This window comes from Agelaius phoeniceus, assembly GCF_051311805.1.
Source record: "Agelaius phoeniceus isolate bAgePho1 chromosome W unlocalized genomic scaffold, bAgePho1.hap1 SUPER_W_unloc_1, whole genome shotgun sequence".
In the NCBI taxonomy this organism is placed as follows: Eukaryota; Metazoa; Chordata; class Aves; order Passeriformes; family Icteridae; genus Agelaius; species Agelaius phoeniceus.
This window is the reverse complement of record NW_027509866.1, coordinates 6,882,082-6,897,805: the sequence shown is the minus strand read 5'-3', so window position 1 is coordinate 6,897,805 and position 15,724 is coordinate 6,882,082. Positions and strand designations below refer to the sequence as shown.

At 53.3% G+C, this 15,724-nt stretch overlaps 2 protein-coding genes across 2 annotated transcripts in view; both read left to right on the top strand.

The window, feature by feature from the left end:
- Positions 1-15,724, top strand: part of LOC143692471 (uncharacterized) — a 314,059-nt gene that overhangs the window by 151,695 nt on the left and 146,640 nt on the right. The window lies entirely within an intron of this gene.
- LOC143692409 (olfactory receptor 14I1-like) lies at positions 1,156-2,088 on the top strand. Its single transcript, XM_077172643.1, has one exon. It carries the CDS (start codon positions 1,156-1,158, stop codon positions 2,086-2,088), a length of 933 nt encoding a protein of 310 aa, XP_077028758.1.

The following is a 15,724-nucleotide window of genomic DNA, read 5'->3' as shown; positions in this document are numbered from 1 at the left end:
CAGCTCCTGCTCACCAAGAAGAGCTTCAAAAGCACATTTCTCTGGATGAGCAGCTCTTGTGCCAGCCCAGCAGGGCTGGGGCACTGCCTGCAGCCAGCCCGGGCACAGCCCAGAGGCACAGAGAGCTTCAATCAGTCAGGGCTGGGAAGGGGCTGAGAAGTGCCTGGGGCACAATCACTGCCAGCCCTTGGCACAGGAACCTCTGGCTGCAGGACAATGCAGCTGCAGCTCCTGGAGCCATCTCCTCAAGCTGGAACATGCCAATGCCTGCAGAGCCTGTGAGTACAACTCTGGGTATTTCTGGTGCAGGGGAGGTGAAATGCTCATGGAGTTCTGACATGCTGAGGGGTTCTGATCAGTCATAGAATATTTCCAAGACAAGAACTTTGTAAAAAATGAGGAAACTTTCAAAGACTTTGTATTCAGTTTCCTACTATTGGAGCATGGCAGGGAGGGGGGGATAAGTACAAAGGTTGATTATGAATTATAATTATGAATTTTGACAAGTGCCTGAGATATCCCAACTGTTACTTTTAGTGATCAGTAGGAGATCCCTAATGTGCTTTCAGCCCCTCTGCCCATGGACAGCAGCAGCATCACCTTTGCTGGAGCTATCAGGCTCAGTCTGAGCTGTCCTTTCTCCAAGCTGCAAACAGAACCTGCTCCCAGCCAGTGCCCTGCAAACAGGCAGGGTTCTGTAGGACCAAGGACAGTGCACAGAGATTTGGGTCTGTGAGTGCTGGCAGGGAGAGATCAGGCACAGGGAAACACCTGGAGGAGGGAAATCTCCAGGAAGCAAAGAGAGGATCAGGAAATGAGGCAAAGTAAAAGCAAGAAATGCTGTGGCAAGGAGAGTTTAGAGATGCCCACAGGAGCCCCTGCAGTGCAGCCCCTCCCTCTGAACAAGCCCCCTCCCTCCTGTTCCCCCAACCAAGCCTCTGGCCTCAGCCTGAGAGTTTCTGATATCTAAGAATAGAAGAAGAGACATAGGGGGAGCTTAAAAAGAACACCCTAGAACTCTTAAACACCAAAGGCTGTCTGTGTGTTCCAGGGGAGGGTGTATGAGAAATGGCTTTGATTTTGATTACAGGAATCTCCTCTAACTCTTCAATGTCCTTTTCTCCATGAACAGGTGCCCATGTGCAGCCCCAGCAAATGTCCAACAGCAGCTCCATCAGGCACTTCCTCCTGCTGGCATTGGCAGACACGCGGCAGCTGCAGCTCCTGCACTTCTGCCTCTTGCTGGGCATCTCCCTGGCTGCCCTCCTGGGCAACGGCCTCATCATCAGCGCCGTAGCCTGCGGCCACCACCTGCACACGCCCATGTTCTTCTTCCTGCTCAACCTGGCCCTCACTGACCTGGGCTCCATCTGCACCACTGTCCCCAAAGCCATGCACAATTCCCTCTGGGACACCAGCAACATCTCCTACACTGCATGTGCTGCTCAGCTCTTTTTCTTTATGTTCTTCATCTCAGCAGAGTTTTCCTTCCTGACCATCATGTGCTACGACCGCTACGTGTCCATCTGCAAACCCCTGCACTACGGGACCCTCCTGGGCAGCAGAGCTTGTGCCCACATGGCAGCAGCTGCCTGGGCCAGTGCCTTTCTCTATTCACTGCTGCACACGGCCAATACATTTTCCCTGCCCCTGTGCCGTGGCAATGCCCTGGGCCAGTTCTTCTGTGAAGTCCCACAGATCCTCAAGCTCTCCTGCTCACACTCCAACCTCAGGAAACTTGGGCTTATTGTAGTTAGCCTTTGTTTATCATTTGGCTGTTTTGTGTTCATTGTTTTCTCCTATGTGCAGATCTTCAGGGCTGTGCTGAGGATCCCCTCTGAGCAGGGACGGCACAAAGCCTTTTCCACCTGCCTCCCTCACCTGGCCGTGGTGTCCTTGTTTATCACCACTGGCACATTTGCTCATCTGAAGCCCCCCTCCAACTCCTCCCCATCCCTGGATCTGTCAGTGTCCGTTCTGTACTCGGTGGTGCCTCCAGCCCTGAACCCCCTCATCTACAGCCTGAGGAACCAGGAGCTCAAGGCTGCAGTGTGGAGATTGATGACTGGATGCTTTCAGGGACATTAATGTGCTGGCCAATTTCTGCAAATCACTTGCAATAGAAGTCATATTTGATATTTCTAGTGAGTTTGGTTGTGATGACATGTTTTCCTTTGTTTTAGGTATTCATATTGTCCACAATAAAAAGCCACTGTTTGTACCGATTCTCATTTTGTTTCTCTCCACCTTCACTGTGGCCACAGACTGTGTCAAGGAGGGGCTGTGCTCTCAGTGCCTTTAAAGGAACTAAAGGATCTCCCAGCAGAGTTTTCTACAGAGATGCCCTTTTGTTGCCTTCTCTGGAGCTGCAGCAGCAATGTCTGTGTGCAGAGCTGGGGCAGATCAGTGCTGGCCCAGCAGCTGTGCCCAGCAGCAGCAGCAGCAGCACTTGGTGTTGCCAGTGCTGCTGCCGTGGCCCTGCCCCGCTGCCCTGGTGGCCCTGGTGTTGCTGCAGGGCCTGAGTGCTCTCGGGGCCGGGCACAGCCCTGGGGGTGGCAGTGCCGGGGCTGCAGCAGGGACAGGCCATGGGCACTGCTGGGGCAGCGCTGACGCCTCAGGCCAGGCCCTGGGGGCTCCAGGCTCCTTGCCCAGGCTCTCTCAAGAACACGGCCAGGCCAATGCTCAGCACAGAAACCCCCGTCAGCAGCCCCAGGCTGGCCGTGGGCAGGCTGGGGGCAAACAGCATGGCTGGGGCTCTGCAAGGGCCCTGGGGCAGACGGGAAGGAGCAGCAGAGCAGGGGCTGATCCATGCCCAGGGCGCTGCACAGCCCAGGGCAGCGTCCCAGAGCGTCCTCATGCAGCTGCCAACAACATCCCCCCTCTGCAGCCCTGGCCTCTCCCCCAGCTCACACAGGTGCCCCATCCTTGCAGGCACAGACACGGCAGCACTGCCTCAGCAGCCCCTGTTTGCATTGCACACAGCAGGGCCAGCACCCCCATGCTGTTGCTGTGGGGACATGAACCTGAGGGAGCACAAATGCCATCAGCTCCTGGGGCCAGCAAGGCCTGGGGGACACCAGGGAAACCACTCAGCTTTGTCCTGGCCTCTGCACTCAGCCAGAAAGTTTGTTCCCATCAGCTGGGAGTTTCCTGTGCCATTGCAGATGCTGTTGCTCAGAGCCAGGGCTGCCTGGCAGCCAGCCCCAAACTGCCCTGAGCATTTCCTTGGCTTCACCTTTAATTTCTTTACTCTTCCTGATATGAATTTCTTCCTATTGCCCACCCCAGGGGGCCCAGAACTGGACACAGCACTTGCGGTGCTGCCCAACCAGTGCCCAGCACAGGGGAAGAATCACTTCCCTGCTCCTGCTGGCCACACCATTCCTGATCCATAGAAGTGCCAGGGTTTGGACGAGGGAAATGGTGGGGAGGGGATGGGGACAAAGTGTTATTGATTGTCAGCCAGGAAGGGTCTTCTTCTTCATATCTATTCAAACTCTATTAGAAGCTGCTGAGAATCAATATCAACTGACGATAGCTGATATCCATCTATAAATAGGAAAAGGAAACAGGACAAACCATTCTCTTGCATTGTTTTCGATATAGTACATTCACTTTGAATAGAGTTCTCAAATCAGTCTAAATACCAGAGAAGAACTGAAAATTTGAATTATTCCCAGGGTCTTTTCTTGTTTGGGCATTTTGAGCAAATGTTTAGGAGACTTTCTCACTGAATTTGTGAACTGAAGACCTCCAGAAAGAAGAGGGTCTGGAGTATTAAAATTCATCAGCAAACACCAAGTGGCTGAGGATCCATGCCCATGAGAGCAGAAATGGGCAGAATGAACAGAAATGGGCACAGCTTTGTGGCTGCCCCAGCTTTGGCATGGGCCCTGGGCCTGGAGCAGGAGCAGCTCTTGAGGGCCCCAAGGCCGGGGCTCTGGTGCTGCCCTGGGCAGATGGGATGGCAGCAGGGGCTGCAGAGCTCTCAGCACCTCAGCCCCAGGGGAGCAGGGCAGCCAGGGAGCCTCCTTTGGCCTTGGCCAAGCACCTTCCCCCATGGCTGGGGCTGAGTCCTGTGGCAGCTGCAGCTGCTGCTGTGCCCTTGGCAGGGGCTGAGGCCGTGGGGCCAGTGCCCAGAGCAGCCTGGCCTGAGCAGAGCTGTGGGGCCAGAGCCAGCTGGGCTGGGCTCAGAGAGGCCCTTGGTGCTGCCCAGAGCTCAGGGCAGCTGGCAGAGCTTGCAGGGAGCTGGGCTGGGCTCCGAGAGCCTGGCCCAGAAACCATCAGTGTCCATCTCAGCCTGGCTGAGCGTGCAGGGGCAGGACTCAGGCCAGGTCTTGTGGGGCAGGGCCAGCACCTGTGCAAGGCATTGCAAACAGGCAAGTGGCCCAGAGAGGAGGCTGCTCTGTGCCCTTGGTGGCATGGACAGAGCAGGGAGGGGGCCCAGGACATTTGTCAGTGCCAGCCTCTGTGCCCAGCCCTTGGCAGCCCTGGCTGCTGAGCCCAGCTTTGGCCTGGGCTGAGTTTGGCTGTGGCCCAGCTCCATCCTCCTGCGGGGCTCAGGGCCTGTTCCCGGCCATGGCCAGCCCTGGCTGCCTCTCTGCTGGCCCAGAGGCCGGCAGAGCCCGGGGCAGGGCTGTCTGTGCAGCCCCACAGGTGCCAGGGGCTCTGCAGGAGCTGGCAGAGGCTGCCCAGCAGGGAGGCCATGGGGCACAGAGCCCCAAGGCTGCTGTGGGCACCACGGCACAGGGGCCGTTCCCAGCCGCAATGCTCCTGGCCTGGGCTGGGCCTGCACAGGGGCTGGGCCACCATGGCTGGGCCAGCACAGGGCCACAAAGGGGCCACGCAGCCGCTCACGGGGCTGACAGCAAGGCCAGGCACACACAAGCAATTGCTGAGCATGGCCTGCGCTGGCCAGGCCTGACTGTGCCAAAGGCAGAGCTCAGCTGCCCTTGGCGGCTGCAGCAACACTCCAGAGCCCAAAGAGCCTCCATGGCTGGGCTGGAGACCAAGGCTGCAGCAGGGAAATGCAGGGCTGCTGCAGGATGGGGAGGCCATTGAATTCCAGCACACACCTCAGCTCTCTGATGATCCCAGCACCATGCTGGGCCCTGTTTCAGACTGGAGCAGAGCAGATGTTGATGGGACAGGAGCCCTGCGGGGCTGTCAGGGACCTGCAGCTTTCAAGGTGCTCTGCTCTTCCCTCAGGTGCTCTGGGAGAGATCCAATCCCAGCTGGGCACCTCAGGGCACAAGTGGCACTGCCTGTAATGGGCACACAGCTGATGTCTTCCTGGAGAGGGGCACAGGTGTTAATATTTGTAAATTTCATAATATGCAAGGACATTTTCATAATCTGGGTCATTTGAGTACTCTTAAGACATGGTAAAATTTTCCCACCAGGAAGAGCAATTTCCTGGAAGTGTACTGATGGCAGGAGAAGAAATACTGATCTTCCCCTTTCCTTGATTATCAAATAATCTGTTTATTAAATCATCTCCCTTTTCCTTTAGGTGTTAGCAGCTCTCCTGTTTAAATGGCCATCTCTGTGTATATCTCTTCACTAGACACACTGGATCTTTGTCCTTCCCATTGCTTCCAGATTTCTTCCTCCAGATGCTCTCTGGTCATTTAAGTGCCTCTCAACTGACTGGGTTCCTGCTTTGAGCTTCAGGGAGTTTGCCAGTCTTTCTGATATTGAAATAAATATCACCTTAGTCAACATCCTAATTGTCTTTACATCCATCACAGAATTACCTTTTCTTTTTTCTTTATCTAAAACTGTTCCAGTACAGAAATCCCTTGGGGATGGTGGACATGTCAGATGCTGCTGGGACATCCCAGAGAGCTGAGGGAAGAGCTGAGATGGTTATTAAACTGTTCAAATGTTCAGCCTGTGTTTGTTGGCAAGAAACCTTTCTGTGCCTCTGAGTGTCACCAGGCCCTGAGCCCAAGGGAAACAAACCTGATGAGTTGTGGTTCCCACTGCAGGGGCTGCACTTGGACCTTGGCTCTGCACAGGAGAGCTCTTCCTCCCCTTTCTCTCTTTTCCTCCCTCTGGGCATGGAGGGAGCTCCTGACTTCAGCCTGTGACTCGTGTGTGCAAAGAGCAAATCTGGGCAGAATCAGGGCAGGGAGGGTTTGGGGGGACCTTGGGATCTGTGCTGGGCACAGAAGGTGTTTTCCATTGCTCTGAGACTGTCTGCTGTGCAAAGTGGAGTTAATATCCAGCAGAGGAATGACTTTGGCATTTGATGGAGCTGTGCCTTCCCTTGGCTTTGTTGGCTGACAAGAAATGAACATCCCTCTGTGTCTCGGGCAGCTCCTTCTGCAAGGAAAGCAGGTGGGAGTTGGAGCCAAGGAGCTGAAAGCTGCAGGTGCAGCCTGGGCTGGAGGGAGCTGAGATTTGCACAAGGCTGCTCTGAGTGCCAGGGCTTGGATGGGGGAAATGGTGGACTGGGGGTAGGGACAGAGTCTGATTGATTGTCAGCCATGAAGGGTCTTGATTTTCATATCTATTCAAACGGCATGAGGAGGTACTTGGATTCAGTGTCAATTGGAGATTGCACATATCAATGAATTAACAGGAAAGAAAACTAAACAGGAACTAAAAAATCTTTTCTCGCTGTCTTTTTAAATATCATGTATTCAGTTTCTATACACTACTGAGATCTACTTAACCACAAAGGATTTGAAAATTAAAATCAAATGATTCCCAGAGCGTTGGCTTGTTCAGGTGTTCTGAGTGTTCATGAGCCCTGGGACACTGAATTCCTGCACTGAAGAGCTGAAGGCTGAACAAGCCTCTGGAGCAGTGAAATTCAGCAGCAGCCTCCAAGTTGCTGAGGATGTCAGCAGCCCCCAGTGAGGCCATCCCTGCCCAGAGACCGTGGGGGAATGGGCAGACAAGGAGAGCGTCCCTGGGGCTGGGGCAGCACAACTCAGAGGCACCAGCGGCTCCAGCTGGGCAATGGAGTGTGGAATGTGGCTGGGAAAGCCCTGCCTGGGCTGGGCCAAGCAGCACACACAAGCCCTGACCCCCATCCCCGAAACAATTCTGTCAAAGAGACATTTAAAGTGAATTACAATTGTGTCCTCTGAGTTTTATGTGCTGGAGAAATAACAACAAGAGATTCTCACTTGCCCAAAACAACCAAACAGCCTTCACTGGGAGCTTTAAAAAATTTGAGAAACTTTGGAAAAAACGTTTAATATGACATTCATTCAACAAAAACCACTTTTCAAAGCATTGACTTGGCCTATTCAGCTTCGCCAATTCTAAGACTGTTCTTTTTAAATTGAATCAAAATTTGCAAGAAGAGGGAATTAGAAGATGAAGACACAGAAAGAGAGAAAGATAAAAAAGATACAGAGAAGTACACACAGCTACCAACTCCTGGATTCCAGTGGTGTTGGGATGGAAATTCCAAGAGGATGCAGGGTCAAGATGTGTGCTTGCTTTGTGGTCAGCCTTCAATACCCCTTGGTCTCCCTGGGCCCTTCCCCCAGGTGGGGCTTGGGCTCATTTGGTCCCTCAGGAGCTGGGCTGGGGCTGCAGAGGTGGCTGTGGAGCATTGCCTGTGCTGTGCCAGGGACTGGCAGCCACTGTTGGGCTGGGATAGAGGCTCTGGGGGTCTGGGGGGGTTGGGGTTCCAGGACAGGGCAGGGCTGGACCTGCCCCTTCCTCCCCCACACACAAAATGTTTTGAGCCAACAGTCTTCTCCAGTCTCTCACAGTAAGGCAATGTTGGAGGTGGAAATCCCAATTCTGGCCATGGGCACCTGACCGAGAAGGACAGTTGTTTTCCATAGGAAGGAAAGCACAGAGCCCCAGTGTTTGGAAGGCAGGTGAGAGCCTAAGTAGGCCACAGCCAGGCAGACTTCTCAAGAATTGCAGATTTTGTCTGGGAGCAGTCTTTCAAATAAGGGAATTTTTAAGGTGGAAACCCAGTCTCAGCCATGGGCACCTGGAGAAGCAGGACTGTTCTTTCCCATAGGAAGGAAAGCACGGAGCCTTCCCCAGTGTTTTGGGGACAGATGAGAGGTGACCATTGTGAAACTGTTGCCAGCCAGACCTGTCCTGACAATATTCCTATTGGAATAATCCCTGGATAGACGGAAATTTGGAAGTAAAATCTCAAATCTGGCCAGGGTGCCTGGAGAAGAGGGACAGTTCTTTTCCATAGGAAGGAAAGCACAGAGCCCCAGTGTTTCAGCAGCAGATGAGAAGAGACCCTCAACATGCCAGGGTCAGCTGGACCAGTCAGGCAGCCCATGGGAGGCCAAAGCAGCCACACCTGTTCTGTGCTCCCTTGGTTTTGTGGGCCCCATAATGCCATAATGGTGATTTGTTTCTATGGGGTCCAGCAGTGTCACAATGGCAAAGTCCTGCAGTATCACAATGGACCCTTGGTTTGATGGGGTCCCACAATGTCACAGTGGCCCCAAGGTTCCAGAATGCCCCGCAGTTTCACAATGGTCCCAATGATTCCGTGAGCCCCTGCAGTGTCACAATGGTTTCCATGGTTCCCCATCCCCCACAGTGTCACGGGACTCCTCTGTTCCATGACCCTGCAATGTCACAATGGACCTTTGGACCCTGGGGCTGTCAGGGTCACAATGGACCTTTGGACCCTGGGGGTTTGCAGTGTCACAATGGTCTCCTTTGGCTCCACAGTGTCACAATGGACCATTGATGACAGGAGGCCCCTCTGTGTCACCCTGGAGCTTTGGTTCCATGCAGCCCTGCAGTGCCACAAAGTCACTTTGGTTTCATGAGGCCCCACAGTATCACAATGGTCCTCTTGGATCTGTGGGCACCCCCAGAGTCACCATGGTCTCACTGGTTCCATGAGGCCTCAGAGTGTCACAATGCTTTGCTTATTCCATGGGCCCTCATAGCATCACAATGGTCTCCATGATCCCATGGGTCCCCCCAGTGTCACAATGGTCTCCATGATTCCATGGTGCCCCATAGTACAAAAAGGCCTCTTGGTTCCATGAGGCCTCAGAGTGTCACAATGCTTTGCTTATTTCATGGGGCCTCATAGTGTCACAATGGTCTCCTTGGTTCCATGGTGCCCCACAGTGTCACAATGGCCCCGTGGTTCCATGAGGCCATGAAGTGTCTTAATGGTGTCTCCATGATTCCATGAGGCCTTGCAATTTCACAATGGACCTTTGGCTCCATGGCGTCTTGCAGTGTCACAATGGCCCCTTGGTCCCATGACACCTCAAAGTGTCACAATGGTCTCCACAGTTCCATGAGGCCCCGTGGTGTTACAATGGACCCTTGGTTGATGGGGCCTCTCAGTGTCACAATGATCCCTAAATTCAATGGAGCCACAGAGCATCAGTACAGTCCCCTTGGTTCCATGAGGCCCAGCAATGTCACAGTGCTCTCCATGATTCCATGAGGCCCCACAGTGTCACAATGGTCCCTTGGTCTCACAGGGCCCCACAGTATCACAATGGTCCCTTGGTCTCACAGGGCCCCACAGTGTCACAATGCTCCGTTGGTTCCATGGGCCCTGTGCTGCTGCATTCCCCCCTCCTCTTCTCAGGCCGCCCTGCCAGCTGAGAAATGCTCCTTGGGGCTTGGCCTTGGCCAACAGCCCCTGGGCTCAGCTCCTCTGCAGCTCATCACAAACACTGTCTGCTCCAGGCACTGCTGCTGCCCAACCAGTTCCTGCTTTCTGGAGGAGCAGCCCTGGGAACTGGTTTTGTTCCCTCAGTGGCACAACATCCCTGTTCTCACCCTGCCAAAGAAAGCTGTTGGTGCCAAGTGCGGCCAGGATGAACCATTGCTGGGACTGAAGCCCCTCTCTTGGGGCGCTGCAAACAGCGCTCCAAAAGGAGCCCTTGGAGCTCTCCTGGGCCAGCGACTCCTTCTGAGTGGGGCCTCTCCCAGCCGGGAACTCTCCTGTTTGCTGCACTCGGGGATCCCCATCAACGACGGAGCCTGGGCCAATCCCCCCACTCCTCCAGGCTCAACCCTTCCCCCACTGGGGAGATGCCAAAGGATCCACAGGGAGCATTTCCTGCCCTCAGGGGAATTTCTCACAGATGCCTTGCACTGACTCTTTGTGTCTGTATGCACACAGGAGTGCCTGTCCTGGGGAAATGTGGCAGAAATGCTGCTCTCTGAGGGGTTTGAGTGCCTTGGACAGCTGAGACACTCAGGCCTGGAAGTGAGGTTGGGTCATGTGGTCTAAGCAAAGTTCAATGCTGCTAAGAGTTGTTCTTTTGCTAAGTTCTTAAGTTTAATATAAGTTATTAGCTAAGTTGAATATTGGTATGTGTTATTCCACTATTGAATCATTAAGTTATAGGTTATAAGTTAGGTTAAGTACTGTTAAGTGCTGTTCTTGTACATAATTGCGAAGTTGAAGGTATCAGTTAAGGTTAAGATGTAAGTTAAGTCCTGTTACGTTTGAGCTCTGCTAAGCTTTTATCTCTTTATTCATTTTATCCTTGCCCTCACTGTTCCTTGTCACACACACAGGGACAGTTCTGGGTTAATTTCTGGTTTGATTGCATGGATTTTGTTTGTTTTTGTCGTTGCTTTGTTTCCCTGCTGTGCCTGAAGTGTCCAGTCAGGAGCAGAGTGACTCTTGCCAAGGAACTTTGTGCTGCTGTCCCTTAATATTAAATCTGATTTTTGCTGATCCCTTGCTGGGGATTTTTTCAGCGCTCTCAAGGCCTTGTTGGTACCAGGGTAAAGGAGCCCTGGCCCAGGCTCTGGCCCTGGGGGACACGGGGACGCTGCTGCCGGGGGGTCCCTGTCCCCCTGTGCCACCCCCAGGGCCCCGGCCCCCCGTCCCCGTGTCAGGCTCTGGGGTCGATCCCGTGGAACATCCTCTGGGGGAGGCTGCGGCGCCGGGGGCGGGGGGACCCGGGGGGACAGGGGACCCCGCTGTGCACGAGCAGGGTTGGACTGCTCTGGGGGGAACTGTGAGGGGGCCGGGGCAGAGTGACCTCCCCAGTGATGTCACACAGTCCCTGGGATGTCACACAGCCATCTCTGTGATGTCACACAGTCCCCTGTGATGTCACGCAGCCCCCTGTGATGTACCACTGTGCCCCCTCGGATGTCACACTGCCCCTGTGATGTTACAGAGCCAACTCTCTGTCACCTTGTGATGTCATACAGCTCTGCTGTGATGTTCCAGAAGACTGATGTCACAAAGTCACTCTGTGATGCCAGAATCTGTTCTGTGATGTCACAGCCTGCTCTATGTTGCTACACAACCACCCGGTGATGTCACAACCCACTCTCTGATGCCACAGAGCCACCCTCTATGATGGCAGAGTCTGCTCTATGGCCTCATATCCTACTCAGGGATGTCACAGCCAGCTCTGTGGTGTCACCGCCCCTCAGTGATGTCACAAAAACCTCAAGAACTCAGTTATATTGAAACACTGAAGTTTCTTGGAATTTGATGAGATCCTTGTCAGGGACACAAATGAGAAAGTGTCCCCAGGTTCCAGGTAGAGCAAAACAGTGCAGGCAGTGATGACAGGTGGGGACAAGCAAGGCAAAGGTGTCTCTGGAGCTGAGTAAACCTGGGTGTGTTTCAGGAATGCCAAGGGCCAAGGCCTGAGCCCCAGCCCCTGGCCAGGCAGATCCTGTCCCTCCCTCAGTGCTCAGGGCTCTTCCCGGGATGGGCACTGGGATGTGGGGATGGGCAATGCCAAGGGCAGGAGCATGGGGTGGCCCCTGCCAGGCTGCTGAGCAGGGACAAGGAGGCAATGAGGCCCCAGGCCTGCAAGGGTCACTTGTCCCCTCATGGCCTCAGGCCCAGGCCCAGCAGCCATGGCCAAAGTGCTGCCCAAGCTGGCTCTGTCAGGGCTGTCTTGCAGCTGCTGCCCATCCCTGTGCCCTGTGCAGCCCAGGCTGTCCTACGGTGTCCCTGCCCTGCGCCTCTGTCCCTGCAGGCTGTGGGCATCCCCCGGCTGCCCCACCTGGCTGGGCCCTTCCTTTGCTGACAGTTCTGCCTCCTGCCTGCCTCTGCCTGCCCACACAAAGCCTGGGGCTTATACCAAACGGGTTCATTCAATTTTTCCTGTGCCTGTGATCTTTCACAGAGAAACAAGGTATTCAGGGGCTGCTTTCCCAGCAGGAATGGTTGGAAGAGAAGATGAAGACATCTGACTCAAGAATGCAATGATAGAAAAAGCAAGAGCGGAATCTGGGAACTTGTGTTGGGTTTTATGGAAATGGGTAAATTTCAATATACACATAGTGACTGTATATAAGCTATACACTGGTAGAATCATGTGTCCACTCACTGGACCTCAGGCCTGAATAAATGATGCTCTTTCAAATACCAAGTTAGTGTTAAGGAGTCTTATTCTGATATTTTGGCCATCTGGTGACAGCAGAGGCTGACAGAACCAAGGATCCAGCTGTAACACTTGGAACCTCATGGAACAAAGGATCCATGGTGACATTGTGGAACTCAGACCATTGTTGACAGTGGGAAAGCTCATGGAATCAAATTCCATTGTGGCACAGCAAGGCTGCTTGGAACCAAGGATTCACTGTGGTTCTGTAAGGTTTCACAGAACCAAGGAGACCATTTTGACGCTGCGAGGCCTCATGGAACCACCTGCCACTGTGACACAGCAGGGCCACATGGAGCCAAGGGGCCACTGAGACACTGAGGAACCTCATGGAACCAAAGGTCCATTGTTACACTGCGGGGCCCTGTGGAATCAGTGGGATCATGGTGACACCGTGGTGCTCCATGGAACCAAGGGGCCATTCTGATTCTGCTTTGCCTCATGGAGCAAAGGGGCCACCATGACACTGTAGGGCCTCATGGAACTAAGGCAGCCTTGTGACACTGCGGGCCCTTGGAACCAAGGGTCTATTGGGATATTGCAGGGACTCATGGAACCACGGAGAACGTTATGGCCCTTTGGAACCCATTGGAACCAAGGAGCCATTGTGACACCGCAGGGCCTCGTGGAATCAAGGGGACCACAGTGACACTGTGAGGCTCCATGGGACAAAGGGACCATTCTGACACCATGGAATCAAGGAGACCATTGCTCTGCTACAGGACATCATGGAACCAAGGGGCCATTGTGACACAGCAAGGCCTCATGGAACCATGGAGACCATTATGATATATGGGGCCTCATGGAACCAAAGGAGCATTGTGGTACAACAAAGCCTCATGGAACTAAGGGCAGAGTAGTGACACTGTGGGGCTCCATGGGACTAAGGGGGCATTCTTAAAATGTAGAATCAAGGAGACCACTGTGACACTATGGGGCATCATGGCGTCAAGGGTCCATTGTGACACAGCATGGCTGCATGAAACCATGGAGGCCATTTTCACACTCTGAGGCCTTGTGAAACCAAAGGGCCATTGTGGCACTTTGTGTCCCCATGGAACCAAGGAGTCCATTGTGACACTATGATGCCATGTTGGGCCAAAGGCAATTGTGGCACTGTGTGGTGCCACGGAACCAAGGGACCATTGTGACACTACAGGGCCGCATGGAACCAAGGATTCATGGAACAGTGTGGGACTGATGGAACCAAAAGTCCATTGTGACATTGAGGGGCCTCATGGAACTAAGGGGGGACAATTGTGATGCTGTGGGGCCCAGTGGAAGCATGGGGCCAGTGTGACACAGCTGGGCCTCATGCAGCCAAGGGCCACTGTGATCCTGAGGAGCCCAAAAGAACCAAGGGGCCATTGTGACACTCTGCAGCTGTGGAGACCCTGAGAGGCTTCCCTGGGTTAGGGAGACACAAGAAGCTTCCCTCAAAAACTGTTCGACCCCATTGGCTCCTTCTCCTTGTTCTGTGTCCCTCAGCCACTCCCTCCCCATTCCCCCACTGGCCCCCATCTTTGTACTGCCACCATGGCCCCCATCAGCCCCTTCCTCTGGAGATACAGAAACCTGGACTCCCCCCTGGACTCCCTGCTAACAGTACAGAAATTCATGGAACCAAGGGGCCATGGTGACACATCAGGGCCACATGGAACCCAGGAGACCAGTGACATTTAGGGACCTCATGGAACCAGGGTCCATTATGACACTGCAGAAACAAGGAGACCATTGTTGATGCTATGGAAGCGCACGGAACCAAGCAGCCATTGTGACACTCCAGGGCCTCGTTGAACCAGGCAGACCATTGTGACACCACAGAACCTCATGGCACCGAGGGTTTGTTGTGACACAGCAGGGCCCATGGAGCCAATTGTCCATTCTGACAATGAGGATCCGAGGAGACCATGGTGACACCATGGAAGCTCATGGAGCCATGGGTCTATTGTGACAAAGTAAGGCCTTGTGGAACCAAGGAGACCATTGTGACATCATGGAACCTCATGGAACCAAGGGTCCATTGCTACAGTCCAGAACCAAGGAGACCATTGTGACAGTAAAGAACCTCACGGGACCAAGATTCCGTTGTTATACAGTGGGGCTTCATGAAACCAAGGACCCATTGTGACACAGCAGGGCGACATGGAACCAATGCTCCATGGAGATACTGCGGACCCAAGGAGACCATGGGGATGCTGTGGAACCTTGTGGAACCAAGGGGCCATTGTGACACTGTGGGGCCCCGTGGAACCAAATATTCATGGTGACACAGCAGGGCTGCTTGTGACCAATTGTCCATTGTGACACTGCAGATCCAAGAGACCAGGGTGACACTATGGCAGTTCATGGAACCAAGGGGCTGTTGTGACACACCAAGGCCTCGTGGAACCAAGAGAGTATTGTGGCAGTGCAGAACCAAGGAGGCCATTTTGACAGTACGGCACCCAATGGAACCAAGGGTCCATTGTTCTACAGCAGGGTCTCATGGAACCAAGGGGCCATTGTGAAACTGTGGGGCATAATGGAGCCAAGGACACCACTGATACTGAAATCCACTGGATAGAAACTTTCTGACATGGTTTTGCGTATTTAAAAGCAGGTATTCTTTATTACAGTATGCTGGGCACTTGGGCCATCCTTCCTCCATTTGAGTGCACTGAGCATCAAACGTACAGAGTTTTTATCACACACACTGATTATGTATCCATTAGCTATCCTCACTTCCTTTGAGGTTATTTGACATGGTTGCACCACTTATGACAAATCCTTTTATGGTTCTTTTGGGTTTTGTCTTCAACATCCAGTGTTCTTTTTAGGTGGCTGTTCTTCAACTCCCCTTTTGAGTATGGGCAGTATTATTGTTTTGCATAACTTCTGTTTTGTCAGCCTTGCAGAGCTGAGCTGGCATCCTGCTTGCATTTTGTGTGACTTCTGATTGCCAGAGGCACATCCTTAATCAGTTTCTCCAAGGTTGTGCTGTACTGTTCTTGACAAGAGTAAATGTTGTTCTGTTCTCCTGTTCTTGTCTCAGTGCTTGCCCCGCATGAGGCGTCTGCAACCCCCCCAACCTATGGGCCTGGGGTGGGCAAGTGTTCCTGGGGAACAGGGATGGGACATCTGGACTGGACTGACCCAAGGGATGTTCCATTCCATGTCACACCATGATCAGCAATCAACTGAGAGAAGTGGGGGGCAAAGAGGGTAGGGGATTAATTTCTTTTAAAAGATATTTTTCTTTCAAAACAGCACCTACACGTACAGAATCCTCTCCTGCCACAGGGTAGTGAAACATTTTCTGCTGATAGGAGATTTTCTGTGGATTTGCTTTTCTTCTGTGGCTTTTTCTTTTTGTGGTTGGTTTGTTTGTGGGGTTTTTG